Source organism: Prionailurus viverrinus, chromosome D1 (assembly GCF_022837055.1).
Source record: "Prionailurus viverrinus isolate Anna chromosome D1, UM_Priviv_1.0, whole genome shotgun sequence".
Lineage (NCBI taxonomy): Eukaryota > Metazoa > Chordata > Mammalia > Carnivora > Felidae > Prionailurus > Prionailurus viverrinus.
The window spans coordinates 73,809,123-73,829,493 of record NC_062570.1 but is presented as its reverse complement, the minus strand read 5'-3'; the positions used below and the strand labels follow the sequence as shown (position 1 = coordinate 73,829,493).

The window sequence follows — 20,371 nt, the reverse complement described above, 5'->3', positions numbered from 1 at the left end:
GTAAGCTAGGGGAAAGAAACTATTGTTAAGAAAACCATAAGGAAGAGAAAATGCATTTACAGGGTTGTACTATGAGAAATCCACATACAAGTGGACCCATGCAGTTCAAAGTCATGTTGTTCAAGGGCCAGCTGTGTTTTGAAAAGACCTCTAAGGCACCAAATCTAGGTTTGGTGGAAAAGAGTGCTATGATCAGTTCGTGATGTCTGCCACAGATGTGAGAGGGGAAAATAACAGTACGAATGCCATCCTTGGTGTAGGTATCTTAGGAGCGCTGAGGAGGGAGCAACTATTTTAGGCTTGGGATAGAATAAGGAGTTTGGTGAAAACCTTGTAGAGGAGATAGCATTTGAATCTTAAGGAATGGAAAGAAAGAAGAAACAGCATATGCCATATATTGGGTGAGGGGTTGGGTAGCGGGAAATTACAAATAGTTTTTTTGTGGCTGTTGCTGCAGGGAAATGAGGCTGGACAGGTAAACGATGGAGTCCCATGGGTACTGAGCCTCATAGGTGACCTGGATCCTGAGGGGCCAGCGTACGGGACACACAGGCAGAGGGACCAGGACATTGAGAATGAGCAGCACCTGCCAGGGATGAGCAGAGCCTCACCCATATTTCCCATCTCTCCCACAGCATTTCCAGTGGGCCCATCCAGAAACCTGGCATCTTTATCAGCAACGTGAAGCCTGGTTCCCTGTCTGCTGAGGTGGGGCTAGAGGTGAGTGACCGACACTGGGATGCCCCAGAGGGGTACAGGGTCAGACGATGACCCTGGTCATCACGTTAGTGATGGAGGTGCAGGCCTTTCCACACAGCCCTCTCCCAACAGCCACTGGCTGATGATTCCTCCCCATCTGCCAAGTGAAGGCTTCACGTTTCACCTTTCTACAGTCTTCTCTGGCTCTGAGAGCCTTTGGTCCTGACCTTGGGGATGTAGTAATAGTAAAGAATTGACATTCATTGAGTGTTTACAGGGTAGGACTTTCTTCTAAGCCCTTTAAAATGTATAAGAAGTCTGAGAATTAGGTACTGTCATTTTACAGATGGAGAAACTGAGACCTGGAGAAAGTGTATGATTTTTCTAAGATCATGTACCTAGTGTAATAGGGCTGGGATTCAAACCTAGGTAGTCTGGTGCCAGAGCCAGAACTCTTTTTTTTTTTTAAGTTTATTTATTTATTTTTGAGAGAGAGAGCACATGCATACACAAGCATGGGTGGGGCAGAGAGAGAGGGAGACAGAGAATCTCAAGCAGGCTTCGTGCTGTCAGTGCAGAGCCCGACGCAGGGCTTAGACTCATGAACCATGAGATCACGACCTGAGCCAAAATCAAGAGTCAGATGCTTAACCAACTGAGCCACCCAGGTGCCCCCAGAACTGTTAATCTCCAATCTCTTCCTTTTTCTGCACTTCAGTTTCCTCTCCTGAAAAATGGGGGCAATAGTCTTCCTTCTAGGGTCATTGTGTGGATTAAATGAATTAATACATATGCTTCCAACTGTGCCTGGCACATAGTAAGGGATTGATGAGTGCTTGCTTTTATACAAAATATTATTATGGCTCAATAAAGCCTCTGCTATATGAGAAACCCAAGGCTCCTATGTCTACAAACTGAGTTTTTAAAGCAAATACAAATTAAGCCAAAGGAATGAACCTCTAATGGGATAATATTTGACAGTCGATAAAGAAAATATAAAGTGTAGGCACCCTGGGAGGATACCATTAGAGCTTTCTAACTGCTCTATTCATGAGGAAGAGCTGAGGTGCAGCCACTGGAAGACTCAATATGTGACTCTGGCCCCCGGGGGAAGCCCTTCCTGCAGCCGAGTAGGTTTACAGATAGTGGAGACACACTAAACCCTCTCCATTTCTCCTCTAGACAGGGGACCAGATTGTCGAAGTCAACGGCATCGACTTCTCCAACCTGGACCACAAGGAGGTGAGATGCGGGGTCTCCACCTGCTGGCCATTATGTCTGCCCTTCACTTCCCATGTCCCGCCCCCCAACCCTGCCATGGGGTCTGAGACCTTCTGTGATGTCTAGAGGCCTTGACTGCTCTGGGCTGTCAGGCTTCAGACAAGGTCTGTCTGCTTGTCCCCCCAGGCCGTCAACGTGCTGAAGAGTAGCCGCAGCCTGACCATCTCCATTGTAGCTGGAGCTGTAAGTCCAGAATGACCTGGTAGGGCCCCCATAACCCCTGACTTCCAACCCCGGCCATTCAGACCCCTGATCTCTGGCACACACTCCTGGGAAGGGCCAGAGGGTCTCCTTTCCTGAAGCTCTGACAGAGCAGAGGGAGAGATCTCTGCCTAGCGGGGAGAAGCTTGCTCAGAGACAATAGGAGCCACAGTGCCTGACACAGGGCGCCATGCTGATAAGAGGACAACCTGCATCTTGGTCCCCAGGGCTGTGGCAGTGGCTGGCCGGGTTCCCTGGGAGACTGAGCAAGAGGTCTCTTTTCACTCCCCTGAGGGCCGAGAGCTGTTCCTGACAGACCGGGAGCGGCTGGAGGAGGCACGGCAGCGCGAGCTACAGCGGCAGGAGCTTCTCATGCAGAAGCGGCTGGCAATGGAGTCCAACAAGATCCTCCAGGAGCAGCAGGAGATGGAACGACAGTGAGTGTGGCCAGCCAGGGTGCCCCCTCCCTCTCCTCCCTGCCCACCGTGTCCTGGGCCAGCTTCATCCTGCCCCCCTGAGGCCTGTCCTCAGACCAGATGGGTTCAGTGGTGGTCAGTGTATCCATCCCTTGCCTCCAGACCACCAAGCTCTCCCCTTCTAGTTGAGGGGAGCCCTTGACTTCCAAAACCCAGAAGTATGGAAAATGAGGATGCTACCAGCAGTAGCTAACGTTTGTGGAGTATCAGTCATGTGGCCGGCATTGAATCAGGACCTTGTTTATGTCTTGCTTAATTTAATTCCCACAATAGCTCTGGAAGATAGATGGTATTGATCCATTTTACAGGTGAGGAGGCTGGGAGGTCTTAGCTCAGAGAGGTTAAGCCACTTGTGAACAAAGTCACATGTGGCCAAGCTGGGATTCACACCTGTCTGTGGTAATAAGGCTCACCCATCCTAGGGTTGGTTGAGATGATGGACTGGGACAATAAATGTGGTGAGCAATTCACAAATAAAAAGCTACTGTCAAAATCCAAATCCAGATACATTCTAGGAGTGTAAAAACAATTTGGAAAAGGAAGGTGGACAGGATCTTTCCCTCTTCCCCATCACAGAATTAGCCTGGAGAATCAGCCCTGGTGGTACCTCTGCCCATTGCCCTGGCCTTGGCCAGTGGCCCCGGCTACATGTTGCCTGGGGCCCTCCTCCCAGAGGACCTGACTCCAGCAAGGCCCTGCCTACTGTCAGTCACTTTATCTAAGTGTTTGAAGGTAGACACATAGAGTGTGGCCTGCGTCCATCCGCCTCCCATCCCTGGCAGCACAGAATCTCTGCTCAGCAGTGCCAGGCAAAACCCCACAAGAGCACGAGGCCCAGATTTTCTTGGACCCGCTTCCCCAGCATCCAAATCTGGTCCAGGCATCCTTGGAAGGGAGCCCATAAGAAAGATTTTAAACCTTTCTCAAATTAGGAATTAGCTACAAGGAAGAGAGAACTTCTCTTGCATAGACTCTAGCATGCCAATCTGAATTTGTGTTTCAGGAGAAAAAAAGAAATTGCCCAGAAGGCAGCAGAGGAGAATGAAAGATACCGGAAGGAGATGGAACAGTGAGTGCTTGGGTCCACATGTCTGCGTGCAGACGTGAGTGTGCTCTCGGGATTGTGGCCAGCCAGAGGCCCCCTCCAGGCCCAGTTTGCCTGGCCGTCTTGTCTCCTGGTAGCCATTCCATAATTCTAATAAAGCCCATCACGTTAAGGTAACTAGAGCATAGTCCTGTAATCCCCAGGGTGGCATTGACACTCGATGTCGAATACAAGTGCCAGGAACTTTGTTTTCTTCATCACAGCTAGAGCCATGCAGCCTCTCCCCAGGCTGGTTAGGGTTTCCCAATAGGCAGAGGGTGGGCCTGTAAAAGTCCTGACCCCAGTCACAGGCAAGGGGATCTTATTTCAGGATTGTGGAAGAGGAGGAGAAGTTTAAGAAGCAGTGGGAAGAAGACTGGGGCTCAAAGGAACAGCTGCTCTCATCTAAAACCATCACCGCTGAGGTGCACCCAATACCCCTTCGCAAGCCTAAGTGTATGTATCGTGTACCGGGGGAGGGAACTTCCTTCTGGGGCCTGGGGGTTGGGGAGTATCTTGACAGAGACACTAGTCTCCCTCCAATCACCACCACCTCCCCAGGTGAAGAGCCCACAGCTCCCTGGGCTGTATTTCTTTCATGGAGGGGCAGCCATGTGCCAGGGCATGGGGGTGGGCAGGATCTCTGCCCCTTTGTCCCCAGGGGCCTGTTGCCAGACTCTCCCCCACAACACAGACTCGGGCAGGAGGGCCTCTCCTTGTGCCCTTGGGCTGCTGACCAGGGAATGGAGAGCTCTGTCAAAAGCGAGTTGTTCATTGGATCATCTTCTTGCTTTGCTGGGAAGTACGTCCACATCCCACCTGGTTCTGAATCAGAGCTGGGTGCAACAGCAGCAAGAAAGAGGGGAAATGCTCATGATGGAGAGGATTTGGGTGATCTGAGGCTGATGGGTGACTGTGGGAAGACCTTACCTGAAGTGCCCCTGCCACCTGCACCCCTGTGCATGGGGTATGGTCACACCCCTTCAAGGATGGAGTCAGGGAGACGACTGAGACCACTCCTAGGCCCAAACTGCGGCCATCCTGGGGCCTCAGCTCCCTCTGCCCTTTGCACCTCCTTTCTTCATCTGCCCTGGGTTCTCACTTCCAATTTCAGGCCAGGCCTCCACCACCTGCTCCCCTGTCCACCTGCTCACAACGCCTACTACCAGGTGCCCACACCACCAGGGCAAAGTAGTGGCTCACTCTCAGTGCTTCTCCAGGGGGCTGGTGGTAGGAAGCCAAGCAAGGTAGCTGGGGGCCATGGCAATCACGAGTCCAGGATTCCACATTGGGCCTTATTGTCACTTTACATGACATAGGGCCAGTTCTGCTGCAGCTGATTGTGCTCAGCTGACCTGGGAACCTCTAGATATGGGGTGAATCTACACCCAAGAACCAAGATTCCCCATGTCTGCTGTGTCACAGCCATTTGGGATCTTGTGATGGTCTAGACAACCTGGCCCCAACTTTGGATCATATTGGGCCCTAGAGTGGCATCATCTTGTCAACACAGGCCACTTGGGTCAACAAAGAGGTTGGGCAGGCACCTGGATGGTTCCATTTCACTCCTGCCTGGTGCAAAACAAACATCTCCCAGCACATTCCTTCCTGGCAGCAGGGGATGGTGTCATCCCAGGGTCCTCTCTGAAGGACAAAGCAAGCTCTCATCAGCCTCCCCCCTGACATTTGGTATTAGTTAAGGATGTGGCCAGAGCTGAATTCCTGGTGAATAATCTGTGTTTGAGACAGGGAGCTAATTTGCTCTTATGAGTGAAATAGGAGCTTCAGAAGGAGAGAAATCGATTTTAATTGCTTCTCGTGAAAGTAATCCTAGTCAATTTAGTACCTTTCTAGAAACCGGGCCTTGGCTTTAGAGCAAACACATTCTCTCAGGAACTACGAAAAATAAAAACACTTTCTCTGGCTAGCTATTTATTTAGTGCTTTTAAACCAAATCAAGCTTCTTGAATGAAAGGAGCAAGAGCTTTCCCTTTGCTTTAAGATACAAATTTTTTCTAAGGGAATGTGCGAAACATGGGATGGATGGCCCGAGCCTGCCTGCCTGAGCTGGGGCAGCTGCTGCCTCTGTCCATGTCTGCGTGCACTGGCAATTTCATTCTCCTTGGGAAATCAGTCAGAAAATGCAGGAAGGCCTCTGAGCGAGCTCAATTCCTGCCTCCCTCCCCATTCCTGGGAAGCTGGAGCGGTCTCTGTTGTGTTGGGCCAGCACAACCGGGACAAGCCGGCTCCTCCCTGGTGACTCTTCAGCTCTGGGGCCCAGTTAGCCAACAGGTTATATCTGACTCAGGTGTTTGTGCCTGTGAGGGATGGACTGCACATTTTTGAACAGACAGGAAAGAGTGTGGAGCATCTCTTGCCTGAAAAAGAAAGCCACTCATCCTAATGATGTGGTGGGCCTGACTGCTTCTCTCACCACCACCTGTCCTAGGGGCACTGCCTGCCTCCCTGTGGCTGACCCAGCAGAACCCCAACATTCTTCTGAGCCAGGACAGATTGTCAGAGAGTCCCCCAGAAGAGCTTTCTTTAGCCAAAGCAATGAGGAGGGGGGTTATTAAGCATCCCAGAGCCGGAAGGAGCCTTGGGAGATGAAGAGGTTTAAACAGGATATTTCTAGGATTTTCTCTCCATTAGGACCCCAGCAATTAGCCTCCACCCCCAATGGACCCCATGGTTTAGAAGTTGAGGTTTTTCCTATCAAACTATGAAGCAATCAGTTGTTTTCCTATTGTTTTATTATGTAGTCATTATTTGCAAGAAAGCATCAATGTTCCACTATTTAATTAACATAAATTGAGCCAAAAGCTAAGGAATTTAACTTACAGCCTTTTCATAGAGGAATGGGGAAGTTCTTCTAATTAATATTTGAAATATTAATAGGCAGGTCACAGCAGACTCATCCACTCCCTTCAACAGTCCCAGGGAGGCCAAAGTCCAGATTGGAAACCACTGGAATGGATGATTTGCTATTCTCCACATGATGTCAACATTCATGTCTTCCTAACCACATGTCTCCCCTTTACCCTTTGAAATCTCCTCACCTCCTCAGGATCAACCTGCCCACATAGCTCTGACATCCCCCAGGGACCCAGAGTTCCCAAAGTGGTAAGAAGCAGCCAAGAAGGTCTGTTCTGCCATTGTAAACCCTTGGTACCAGACATGTGTAATACTCAGATATTCCCATATTCTGTGCCTCACTTCCTAAGTTTCAACTGAATGCCCTGCACAAAGTTTCTCACTTGACTGTCAGATCAGAGGTCCCCCCGTTGTTAGCCCATTTTACAGACAGAGAAACTAAAGCTACCAAGGTTGAAAGCACTGCATGCACGATCCCGGAGCAAGACAGTTTTGATCCGGGCTCCTGAGCCCTGTTCCCACCCCTGACCTCACAAGTTCCCATAGAGGAGGCCGGGCATAGGTCATTAGGCTCCTGGGAAGCACCTCTGGCCTCTTGGTCTCCCAAGTCCCTCTTCGTTCACCAGATTCCTCCTCTTTTCCTGGGTAGCTGATCAGGGAGTGGAACCTGAGCTTGAGCCAGCAGATGACCCGGATGGAGGCATGGAGGAGCAGGGAGAGCAGGTTTGCAGCCCCCGCTTCACTGCCTGGCCTTGCTGCTCTGCTTGCCTTGCCCACCGCCTCCTGCTAGCCCTGCAGACACCCAGCTCTAAGGGGCCATCACGCGGCAGGGACCACTGGAGTGTGCGAAGCTCCTGCAATCCCAGCTTTGTCCAAGCACTGCACACAAAGCCTGAGGACAGGACTCCCAACCTGGCTGAAATGTCTGCTGATACACACCTAAACAACTGAACCACTGGTTCAGTGCTGCCCAAGCCCAGGTTCTTCCTCTGCTGCTCTGGGATCTCCCTAAGGACTCCCTAGATATCCCCAAGGTCAGGCAGGAGGCTTTCAAGATCCTGTTCTAGAACTCAGGCTGGTCAGGGTGGGTAATTATTTAATGGATCACTGCTGGTGCAGGGACTTTAGGTTTGAGATGTTTCCCGGTCATACTGTTGCCTGGGGGAAGCAGGGGGCTGGTGCCCTGATGATCTGGTCTGGGACCAGGGCAGGGTATGCTTGTCGGGGCAGACCTGCCCACAGGTGCCTGAGCTGCCTTTCTCAGAGCTGACCCCTGTCATTGCCTTCTCTCTCAACATTGAAAGCGCAGGACGTGGTCTGTACTATGAGATAAGACAGTTTTGTTCTGAGTGATAGCAATTTGAGGCATAAACCCAGGCTATCTTTTGCCTTGGGCCATTTCTTGGATGGAGGGACCAGACGTCAGTCAGGAGAGGCCTCGTTCTCTTTCAGTGTTAGCAGACTGCAGCTGTGATTTGGAAAAGCTCATCCCCCAACAAGGGCTGTCTCTGATTTTCTGGCACTGACTCCTGAAGCCAGTGTCCTGGGGAGAAGCAGTTGACGGGGCCCCAGGGAATCAGGGCCGTTCTCTGGCAGCCTGGGGCCTGCTCTGTAACCCAGGTGAAGCCAGGTGAGTGGAGAGTCAGACCGAGGGTGCGGTTTTGCTATTGGGTCTGCTCTTCATCTCACAGCCACATGTCCTTGAGATCCCAGCCCCTGGCTGCTGTCTGTGGACGCTCTGGCTGAGCCAAACAGCATCTCATCTCTTTGTTCTCTGTGTTGTTATAGCCTTTGGGTGGTTTTATCGTTACGATGGCAAATTCCCAACCATCCGGAAGGTAGGGCGCGAGACTGAGTGCTGTGCCGTTTGCCGCTGAGTTTGCTGTGGGGTTTGGCCTTTACGAGCATTGTTTCTTTGCCTGTCAACTCTAAACAGTGTAACCCGGCCTGTTCACTACAAGGGCTGACCTGTCTGCGTCTATCAGGCTGACGTCAAAAGGCACGGCGCTGCCACAGGAGCATTGTGGGGGGAAAGTGTTCATGGGGTGAGACCCGCCTGAGTACCATCTGGCACCATCTCGGTCAGCATCAGCCCCGGGAGGCACAGGGCAGGGACAGGGCCATGGCAGCTTCTTTGTTCCTCTGTCAAGACCAGAAACCGTAGTCAGACAGAGTGAAATATCAGGTTGGGTATACACAGCACACGTTATGAGACCAGCTGCACCAGACACAGACTCGCTGCCAGGCAGGGATTTTCTGCCTCGAGTTGAGACTAAGAGCCACACCAATCATAACTCTCTCCTAGAAATATCGCTACGTGTGCCAAGATAATGCATTTTTCTGGTCTCTGGGGCCTTGAATTTTCTCTCTAAATCTTATTACTGTATCTCCAGGCCCCATAAGACTCTCATCCTTTTTCTTTCTAAATCACTTTGGCATTTGATTATGAAAACGCCACTGTTAATATCTGTAGATTGGACATATGAGATGACTTGGCATTTGGAAGTCAGGCATCAGCATAAATCTGGGTGAACTAATTTAGTTGTTATCACTCGGCTGGGTCTTTCTGGCAGGATGTCAGTCCCCCAGAAACCAAAACGGTGGCAGCTGGGTGACCTTGATGATAGGTAGGTAGCTTCTCCCTGCCTGTAAAATGGGAATATCTGATGTCCCAGAAACGTCTGCTCCCTTCTTCCAACACGATACTGTTAAGATAATAGACAGCAATATTATTCCTGACAGGAGTTAGCATCTTGACCTAGGAACACAGATCATGATTTGTATGATATTGACTAAACTTAGGACAGGGCACCACGGGGGATTCCTTTCCACACTGCCTTGGTCTCAGAAAGGACCCAGTCTCATAAGACTGTCTTTTTTCATCCTACAGCCCGACTCTGTGGCTTAGGCTATCTCATTGGGGTTAGATTTTGAATGCTCTACACACTATCTCTACTAGAACTCACCTACAGAGGACAGCGCGTGCACACACACACACACACACACACACACACGCACACACACAGGATTATATTGGAAAAAATACCTATACCTTTATGGATAGGTAAAATCTCTTCCAGGCACTAATAACCAGGTAAATGTAAGAGAACTAACATCTTCTCCACACGCATACCTCCCATAGGAAATCATGTCACTTGGACATTGCTATTGGTAAGAAGGAGCCCTGTTTTCACCTATTCATTAGTTCAGTATAACTGAATAGCTGGTATTTTTTTCATTTCATTTCCAAAAGAGAGAAATATGGCTTCTAGGTAAGAAGCAAGAGCACATCCATCCTGTCTGCCTTTCCTCTCAGTCCAAACTGGGAGGGACCATTTGCCATGAATTTAACTGACAGCTAAAAGGACAACAGAATCACATCTCTCATGCTGGCTCTGAAAACCCATTGTCGCTTCCTCTAGAGCCATGTGACTTGCATTGTCTCCCAGCAGCTAGAACACCAAGTCCCCGGGTAATACACTTGGCTATCTATAGCCATGATCATCAGCGTGCACAATTTCCCTTATTTGAAAAGACAAAGATTCGATGTTTGTTATTCCTAACCTGGGAGTAAGTCCCTCTGAGGCTCAAGGTCCCCAGGCCTGTGGCCCCACAAAGTCTGTGTCAGCCTGCAGGATTCATGGTTCTGACTAAGCCTTTTACTAGGATGCTTGAGTAAATCCTGCAAACCAGCCCTATGGCAGGATCCCACTGTCCAGCAGGTGAGGTAGATTCACACGCAACTGAGTAACCTGTATGGAGGGCGCTAGTATGAGGTCAGTAGACGATGCTACGGGGCAGTTTAACCTTCTGCATCACTAAACAGGTGCTGCTTTCTTGGAAAGAGGACAGAGACTGCCACATCTGCCTGTCCCATCCAGGATACCTGGCTCTAAAATGTTAGCACTGGTAGTTTGAGGGTTTTTTGGTTTGGTTTGATTTGGTTTGGTTTTTAAGCCAACAGAATGGCCATTCCTATCATTGGTGGTCCCTGTGAGAGGCCATACCCATATCCTAGCAAGCTGCCATTAGGCAGAATGTTATTGGCTCCTCTCGGGGTAATTGCTGTCTGATCTATAACATGATGGCAGGGTTCATCTATCAGCTGAGCCAAGAGTCTAGTGAACATGGTGGGTAAGGAAACAAGCAGGACTCTGAAGCAATGAGAGTCATTGCTACTACTTTTCTCAAGTAGTTCATAGACTGTGCTGGTGGCGGGCCTCTATCCCTGACATGGGGGACCATCTCCAAAGAGCATTACCTGTGCATGGAAGTAGGGATTGTCTTTAGGAGGGGAGGCAGGATGACTCAGTAATAGGTCCATAACTACACCCCCAGGCTTCTCTAGCTGTGGATAAAGCTTCGTATCCGGTAATGAAAAACTCAATTCCTCATTCCTGCCCTTATGTGCTGGGATGATTTGGGAATTCTGAGAGAAGCCCCCAGGGAATGCTAGTTAGGGGTGGGGGTGAGCTCAGTGAACAGGCAGATTTCCTCCTCCCCACATCAATTCCCCAGAATGTTGACTCTCTCTGCTGCCACCTCTCCTGAGTGCTAACTCTGTCCTCTGTGCTGTGTGTGATGGGGCTGACACTCCCTCCTGCCATACTCCTGTTGCTGCCAGCTCATCTGGGCACAGTAGAAAATGTGTTGGACCTAGAAGACTCAGGTCCAAACCCTGGCACCACCACTTACTGGATGTTTGATATTGGGCAAGGGACTTCACCTCTCTGAGTCTTGGTTCCTTCATCAAGAGAATGGGGATAATATCTACCTATGAGCATAAGTAGATTTACCTATGAACATAAATCCCTTAGCACATAGGCAGTCCATACATTGTAATTTTCTTCCTCCCTTACCCCTTGGCTTTCCTGCAACCCCATGGGAGAAGCAGACAGGAAAGCAGGTTCTGTAGGTCCAATTCCAACAGGAAAAATAAGGAGTTTGTTTGCCTTGCATCTCCTTTCCCTAATCCTGTTGAACTCTGACAGTCAGCACAAAGCAGTTAGGCTATTCTCTTCCCCCACTCCCATCTCCTACTCCTATGGTTTTTGGCTAATCCTCAGTTCACGGGTCTAGTTCAGAGGGAATGGTGGACTCTACAGGATTCAATGGTCTGAAGTTAAGCATCAGAGCAAAATCTGATGTCCCTGGCTCTGGGCTCCCAGGTCTGAGGCTGGCTCCTACCTCCTGAAGCTTAGGACAGAGGATCTCTGGAAATGAGACTCGTCAGCTCTCCCAGATTTTTTGTAGAATCTCCCAGGATGCATCTCTGTTGTCTGAACATGAGACACCTCTCTTTCCAGATGATGGAGAAGGCGTGTGCTCAGATACTAGGACACAAATACAATGTATTCTATTTATACAGCACTTTCATTTTATAAGGCTCTTTTATAGATGTTATTTTATTGGCTCTGAGGGCAAGCCTATAGGCAGGAATTTCATCTATTTTGAAGATGAGGTGAATCAGGCCCAGAGAGGTTAAGGAACTTAGCCAAGATCACACAGCTACTTAGTGAGCTAGTAAGCCAGTTCTTCTGGCTGGAAAAAGGAATGTGTCTCCCACTCCACAGTGGGTAGACCTGTCCTAAATCTGAGGTCCAGTGCCCAGTGCAGATGGGCAGAGCAGGGGGAGGGGCTCACTTCTGGTGTTGTCTGTGGGCTGAGTGCCCTGTTTGCTGTGCTGTGCCAGTGTCTACACTGCCTTTTAACCCTTGCCATGTAAACAATACCACATCTGCTCAGAAAGGAAAAGATAAGAAGAAAGCCAAGTATGACAGCCTGCAAGAGTTGAGAAAGAATAAGAAGGAACTAGAGTTTGAGCAAAAGCTTTACAAAGAGAAAGAGGAAATGCTGGAAAAGGAAAAACAACTGAAAATCAACCGGCTGGCCCAGGAGGTATGTGTCTGGCTCACAGGCTAGGTGAGCATCCCCAGAACATAATTTGGTTGTTCCCCACCATGCTCCCAGGGAACCAGCTGGAGTTGTGTTCCCCAAGTGGAGTCCAAGGATGGAGTGAGCCCTGCCCTTCTGCTTAGTCTAGAATGTGTGATCATCCCACCTGCCCAGGGTCATGGAGACCACCTTCTGGCTTAGGTGTATGTTTGGCACGGAGACTAGACTCCTTGCTAAAGTATGGGTCTGAGGCTAGCCTCTCTGCCCAGATTGTCACACTTAGGTTCACCCTTCACATACCTTGCTAGAGGTTTGAGTCTGTCCCCTCCATCCCAGCCCCACCAGAGTATGAGTCCAAGGCCAGACCTGTCCACCCTATGTGTGAATATGAGGTCTTTCTCTGCACTCAGGGTATGACCCCAAGGCTAACCCCTCTGCCTAGATTATAGAACTGAAGTTAGCCTTCCACCCACTTGTCATCAGGTCTGCATCTGTCCAGCCTCTCTCCCCAGGTTATGAGTCCAAGACCAAATTTCCCCCACCTGCATTCGCTCTGAGAGTATGGGTCAGAGGCTAACCCCGTTGTGCAGGTGAGGTGTCTGAGGCTATTCCCCAATTGATCAGGCAGTGAGTCAGGCTGCTTCCATCAACATAAGATGTATCCTAAGCTAGATCTCTTCAACCTGGACGTGTATCTAAAGCTGTCCCCTTCAAGATAGGACAAAAGCAGTCGTCCAACATGAGTAATTCCTATTTCCTAGATGAATTGGGTGACTTTAACTCCCTAGCTATTGGAGAGGTTATTGATTCTGCTTCTCTTTAATGCTTCCATGAATCAGAATGCCAAGCTGATTAGATTACAAAATCAGAGTAATGCTGGAAAATGTGAAGTGCATTACGTCTGGCATTAGGAGCGAGTAAGCAACAAAATTAAAAATAAAATCCAACTTGTTCTTCTGGAACAAAGTAGCCTGGAAGGGGAAAAAGAGTAAAGTTAAAATTTTGGCATGTGCCAGGAGCCTACAAAAGGGCCATTTTTAGAGAATCCCCAAATCCCAGAGTTCATGGGGACCCTGGGAGCCTTATCCCAACTAATCCCAAACAAAGTACAAGTCCCTCCTCTGGTTTTGCTAAGTGCCATTAGTCAACTTGACACTCCAGCATCCTCTCCCTTCTATTTCCACCTCTTCTGGGGCCAGATGGAATAAGCCAGGGTCTTTTGCTGGATAGTGGACACACCCAACAGTACTCTTTAAAGAAGTGCTTCTATGCTGCTGATTTGAGTGCGCCACGCACGTGTGACTCAAGTGTGCCTCTCCTTTTTGCACTGGCTTTGGGTCCTAGGTGTCCGAGACAGAGCGGGAAGACCTTGAGGAATCGGAAAAGATTCAGTATTGGGTGGAAAGGCTCTGTCAGACACGCCTTGAGCAGATTTCCTCTGCTGATAATGAGATTTCAGAGGTAACAGAGCCCTTCTTTCCACATAGACCCTCCTGCTGACTTCAGAATGACCCACTCTGGGGACAGTGGGAGGCAAGATGGCCACATCAGGTTCACTGTCCAGGGCCACCCCTACCAGCCCACTCTGCCTTGCTCTCTGGAGGAGGGGGACATCTCTACATTTCTGGGCTTATCTCCTGAGTGGCCAGCAAGTCCTAACCCATCTGAGATGGTCTCAGGCATGTTGTTCTGGAGCAAGGGTGCCCCTTTCACTATTGAGTTGTTCCAGGTTAGATAAACTGTATGGGCACCTTACTTGTCACACATATGAGATAACTTGGGACTGTCCTACATTTGGACACTCCTTCCTAGCCACTTGGTTTGGGCTCACCTGAGCACCCAGGTGACAGAGAAGTGACAACCCCATGATTCTGGTTGGAGGGTGGTGGATTTCCAGCAGCAAGAGAAACAGGAAAGCATTATACTCAGTGTTTTATGAAGTGGAGCACTGGTCAGACAATTACAGAACTTCCTTGCAACCCTCCCCCAGATGACCACGGGGCCCCCGCCTCCCCCACCTTCTGTGTCTCCCCTGGTCCCACCCCTGAGACGCTTCGCAGGCGGGCTGCACCTCCACACCACTGACCTGGATGACATCCCCTTGGACATGTTTTACTATCCCCCCAAGACTACCTCGGCCTTGCCTGTGATGCCCCACCCCCCACCCTCCAACCCATCCCCCAAGATCCCTGCTCCCCCTGTCCTTCCCTCATCAGGCCGTGTGAGTGCCTCTTCTTCACCCTGGGTCCAACGCACTCCACCCCCCATTCCCATCCCTCCCCCACCATCTATCCCCACCCAAGACCTGACTCCTACCCGCCCGCTACCCTCGGCACTGGAAGAGGCACTGGGCAACCACCCCTTCCGTGCTGGGGACACAGGAAATCCAACAGAGGACTGGGAAGCAAAGAACCACAGTGGGAAGCCCACTAATTCCCCTGTCCCTGAACGGAGCTTCCCACCCACCCCAAAGGTACTGCGCCTGTTCTGCATGCTATGCTGGGAGGCAGGAAGAGTGGCAGGGCTGCTGTTTCCCACATCCTCCACTGCTCTTGTGAGCGGAGATGGGAAGAAACATCACCCCACCCCATTTTCGAAGAATGAGCTCCCAACCTGCCTGTTGTGGTCATCCTGCATGTGTTTGGTTTCTGCTAATGTTGAAGTACTATACAGTATGGTGAATTGCCTGTGGTACTTGTGATGAGCAACAGTGTATTTATGTCTGTTGGTTTCTCTTGGCTCCTCTTGGCTGGTATGGGCTGGTAAGTTTCAATATAGTACTGTGTTAATGAATAGCCAGAGCTCAGTCACGGCCGGTCACTTTTTGATATAAGCTCAGAAAATCTTGAATATGGGAAATGAATCCCCAGGTTAACAGGGAGAAACTAGGGGAAGATAAGTAGTAGAGCAGTATTAAGATCTTGTAAATGAAATGATAACACTGTCCAGTGCAGTGTTAGGACATTACAATGCCATTTTCTATGGAGTTAGCCAACTACATTGGCTTGAAGTATAATACCCAGAAATTTCTGGCCAACTTCCACCTCCAGAAAAAAAAAAAAAATGAAGACAGAGAGTTCCTAGAAATCTCCAGATTTACTATATACAGACTAGGGATTTTTTTTTTTCTTGGATGTCAGGAGGCTGAACAGTGAGCTTTCTCAAAAAGACATATTTCTTATTAATTGTTCTTAATCCAAAGACTATTTTGGAAGAGGTAATCCCCAAGGAAGATATGGAGGTTTGATCCCATGGAGAGACAAACAAAATATTCCTCTGCTCCAGTGGCCATGGGGCCAGGCTTGAATCAGAGCTAAAGTGGCTCATATCAGCTAAGGGTAGGAGCTTAGAGAGAGGACAGTCAGTAGTACCTGATCAGTGGTTTTTATTAACCTGCCCTGCATGGATTTGAGTCCCAGCATGAAAAACAGAATAAGCTTTTCAGAGCATTTGGGAAAGCTTGGAGGAAGGTGGGAATGAAGAAAGTGCCAGATGCCAAAAAGGCTGCAGCTTCTGGCAGGGGACTCTCAGAGGGACTCCCTCTGGACCTCTGATGGGTCCTGAGCCCTGCAGTTCTGACAGAGAGAAGTCTATCTGTTCCAGGGAGGTCTTGTCCCAGAGCCCAGCTGGGAGCAGGTTCACTGGGGGCTGAGTTAGCCTGGCACAGAGGGCCATATCCTTCTTGTGAGTGCCCCCTATCAAGATGGGCAGCAGCTTTTCCTCAACAGATTCAATTCTACAAGCATGGATTGAGCACAAGCTTTGTGTCTCTATGTGAGGGGCAGAGGGGAGCAGTGCTGAAAGAGACACAGAGGAAATTGGCATACCTGTGCTCTCTAAGACTTTGCCATCTGAAGGATGAGCCACTGTCTGGCCAGCTATAAAATGGCACAGGTTTTTGTTTTGTTTTTGTTTTTGTTTTTGTTTTTGTTTTTGTTTTTGTCAGCAGCTACCTTTATTTGGGCCAGACACAGGTGTTAGATATTCCCATCAATCAGACCAATATGGCTTATGAGCAAAACAGATAAAAAGAGGCAGGACCAGTTACCATTTTCCAGGTGTTCACAGGGTTTTTATTTTTGGGTTTTGAGCTGGCCTTGAGTACGAATTTAGAGAAAGCTAAGGAACACCAATGAAAAGGTCCTGTATTTACCCAATAGACATGTCATGCCCAACTGCACCTCTACTTAGAGAACAAAGCAGGAATGATGATGAACCTATCAGGGAAGGTGAAGTTTTCCAACAGAAAGCTCACTTCCAGATCAGGTTTGAGACACCAGATCTCAACGCAGGACTTGTGCTCTGGGAAGGATGCATTCTAACAGAAGGTTGAAGGCACCTTTGCAGAGTAAAGGGCTTAATGAGCTGAGCTTTGAAGGATGGCAATACATGGAGGGTGGGAGGAAGGACATCGAAGGTACAGGGAACGTAAAGATGGTAAGGAGGAACCACCCTGGGTTTGAATCCTGACTCTGCCACTAGCTGGTGACTCTGGTCATGCATTACTTCATCTGTCTGAGCCTGGGTGTCCTCGTCCCTAAAATGGGAATGCTAATGGCACCTACCTGTTATGAGGATCAAATGGATTAATACATGAACTCATTCGAAGTTAATACTTAGGAGAATGGCAGGCACGTGGTAGGTGCTCAATAGACATTAACTATGATCAGTGACAGATCAGGATACAAGAAAATTTGGGTGTAGCTGCAAACACGAGATTGGAGGTAAACTCTGCAAACTTTTGAGTCGGAGTCAAGATTCAAAACAGGATCCAGCTTTCTCGGATTCCTCCAAGAATCACGAAGCTCCCACTGTTAGTTCCCCATCAGAGCACAGGGAAGGTTAAAAATTCCTCGACACAAGGAGCCTCTGAAACCTGGACCCTTGTGTCTTTTTTTTTTTTAATGTTTATTTATTTTTGAGACAGAGAGAGACAGAGCATGAACGCGGGAGGGGCAGAGAGAGAGGGAGACACAGAATCTGAAGCAGGTTCCAGGCTCCGAGCTGCCAGCACAGAGCCCGACGCGGGGCTCGAACTCACAAGCTATGAGATCGTGACCTGAGCCAAAGTCGGACGCTTAACCGACTGAGCCACCCAGGCGCCCCTGGACCTTTGTGTCTTAAATCACATCAAAGCCAGGGCTATTCCTGACTTGAAGGCCAGGGGGCTGCTGTTTTGGTGAGCTTCATCCTGCCCATGCCAGCACTTTGGCCCTTGTACCGCTGCCCCTGCCTCATGGCATGCTCCGAGAGAGTCGTCACCTGTGCTGCCGCAGGAGGCGTGGGTGATCCCATGTCTGCATCTGCACCGTCAGCTCAGCCTCCAGCAGGCACCAGGTGGTGGAAACAACCACTTGTGTCAGCGTGGCACACGTGCCTGCCACATCACACCTGCCAGAGGAAGGTTTTCAGGGCCATGCCTGCTGCCCAGGCACTGTTCTGTGTGCCCAGCATACTACTAAATCCTTCATTTATTCATTCAGCATGTTCAGTGCGCACGTACTAAACGCCAGACACTATGCCAGGCGCTGGAGAACCACCACAAAATGGGCAGCCCAGTCCCTGCCTGAGACCATCTGGTGAGGAGGACATATAAGTAAGCAGGAAACTACCACGCTACCTGGGGGGAGATGGGGGAACACAGGTACTGTAATGAGCTGGGGTGGAGAGGAAAAGCTCAAGGGGTGCCTTATGAAGGCAGTGACACCCAAGATAACACCTGGGCAGGTAAAGCAGAGAGAGGAAAGAGCATATACATAAATCAGGGCAAGAAAGCCTGGCGTTTTGGAGGCTAAAGTGAGGCAGAGCCGGGAGGGTGAGGGGTGAAGGATGAGGTTGCAAAGGAAGGTGAAGAGACTCATGAAGGACCTTGCAGGTGAAGCTCAGTAGTCAGCGGGGACCCATGAAGAGTACGGGCAGAGCTGTGACCTGAATCGATTTGTCTTGTCCAAGGTGATGGAGTGTGTTAGAGCAAAGCAGACAGGTTGCATCGGCTCTCCTGGATGCTACTCTTACTGGTCCTCACCGTCAGTCTTTGAGCCTCTGTAACCACCCACCAGGGACAGCAGATGCTTTGTGTGTAGTCCAGGGGATGGAACCGTGGCCAGAAGAAATAGCCTTTAGGGAGAGAGGAGGCTGGATGGCATCCGTGACCACTGAGAGAGAACGTTGAAAGTGTATCCTCTGAGTGACGGTGGCTGCTGGCGCCCCTGTAACGAGGCTCTGGCTCAAGTCTCTGATTTCTTAGAGCCACCCAGTAGTTTCTGTGGCCTCAGAATGCGCTGCGGCCAATGAACTTGTCTTTCTGCTGAAGATCACACCCTCAGCACCTCCAACAGGGTGAATGAACCAGGCGGGCTCGGCATGTGCATGACGTGAATTTGCATGTGTGTTGACGTGCCCTGGTTGACCTGGGCCACCCCCACCATGACTTCACATGGGTTTCTCTCTTAAACTAACCCTTGTAGACATTTTGCCCAAGCCCACAGCCTCCACGGGGCCCTGGCGTGTCCACCATCTCCAAACCTGTCATGGTCCACCAGGAGCCCAACTTCATCTACAGGCCAGCTGTGAAATCCGAGGTCCTGGTAAGCCCCTTCCTTGGATCCTCTCCAGGGCATCTCCTGAGACAGAGACAAGAGCTGTCTCCTCTGGGTTCTGCTGCCTCTGGAGGGAGAGTTAGGTGGGATACAAATGCACATTAAGTGCCAGCTCCTGACTTCTCCTTGGCCAAGAGGTGAATCCACACGGGTATAAGCCAGGGTTGACAGGACCAGTGAAATTCCTCTTCCTCACTTGACCAGACGGCCTGGAGCTCCATCTAGAAGTGATAATGGCAACAGCTCAGACTTATTGTGAACCTACTGCGTGTCAGGATTCAGTGTGTCAGGATACTGAGGCATAGAGGGGTTAAGTCGGTTGCCCAAGGCAGAGCAAGATCTTACTACTTACTCCAGAGTCTTTTAGACTCCACAGCTCAAGCTCTTACCTACGTTGCCATCTTGCCAAACCGACAGTGATGCCACCGGCCCAGGCCTCTGTCCCTAAAGCTTGGCGTGGCATGGCGCAGAAGGCCCTCAGGTGGAAAACTGGCCAAAGTGGATCCACTTAGTTTCTCCAACTCGTCGCTCACTCCTCACCGGACTGGGAGTGTGAGGTGTGGTCCTGAGGGGTGGGGGCAATAGAGTCTGCCCACTCCCAGTCACCTACGGCTGACCCATGTGTAACCCTCATGTCCCAGGGGTACCAGGCACAGACTGGACTCCCACCCACAGTGAGAAGAAAGTCATGCCAGAATTTTTCTTCCCCTTTCAAGGAAACCCTATCCGAATGTCAGGGCAGGACAGCTCAGATACTTATTTTGAGCTTTTGCTGTCCTGTCAGCTTCCCAAAGATCAAAGTTCATGCCCCTGCGCTAACCTGCTGATGCATCCATGTCGCATTCTCTGGCTGGTGACAACCAGTGGCGTCTGCTTGACTTGAACTGGGCAGCTGCTGCGTCTGGGGGCGTCGGGCAGGCCCCTGACATAAATCAGGCTGTGTCTATTTGGGGAGGGAGGTTGGCAGGGCAGCCCCAGGCTGGCAGGCCCAGGGTTTGGCACCAGAGGGCAGACGAGACCTATTGGTAACGTCCAGTGTGGAACTTTCTATTTTTTTTTTTTTCTGGCAGCCACAGGAGATGTTGAAGAGGATGGTGGTTTATCAGACCGCGTTCAGACAAGTAAAGCGATACCTGTCGTGTGTCTGTAGTCCTCCCCGCCACCCCCATCCCTCCCACTCTGACTTCTCTCGCTGCTGGGAGTGCCAGTTGGCTCTGAAGCAGCCCCAACTACCATCTGCCAGAACCTCAGGCCAGAGCTAT

General features: G+C 50.1%; 1 protein-coding gene across 1 annotated transcript in view; it reads left to right on the top strand.

The window, feature by feature from the left end:
* USH1C (USH1 protein network component harmonin) overlaps positions 1–20,371 on the top strand; it is a 47,235-nt gene that overhangs the window by 16,060 nt on the left and 10,804 nt on the right. Inside the window, exons 9-15 of the mRNA XM_047878397.1 lie at positions 636–720; positions 1,882–1,941; positions 2,107–2,163; positions 2,476–2,618; positions 3,661–3,726; positions 4,073–4,197; positions 7,265–7,338. Coding sequence (XP_047734353.1) covers positions 636–720; positions 1,882–1,941; positions 2,107–2,163; positions 2,476–2,618; positions 3,661–3,726; positions 4,073–4,197; positions 7,265–7,338 — 610 coding nt within the window. The remainder of the gene's footprint in view (positions 1–635; positions 721–1,881; positions 1,942–2,106; positions 2,164–2,475; positions 2,619–3,660; positions 3,727–4,072; positions 4,198–7,264; positions 7,339–20,371) is intronic.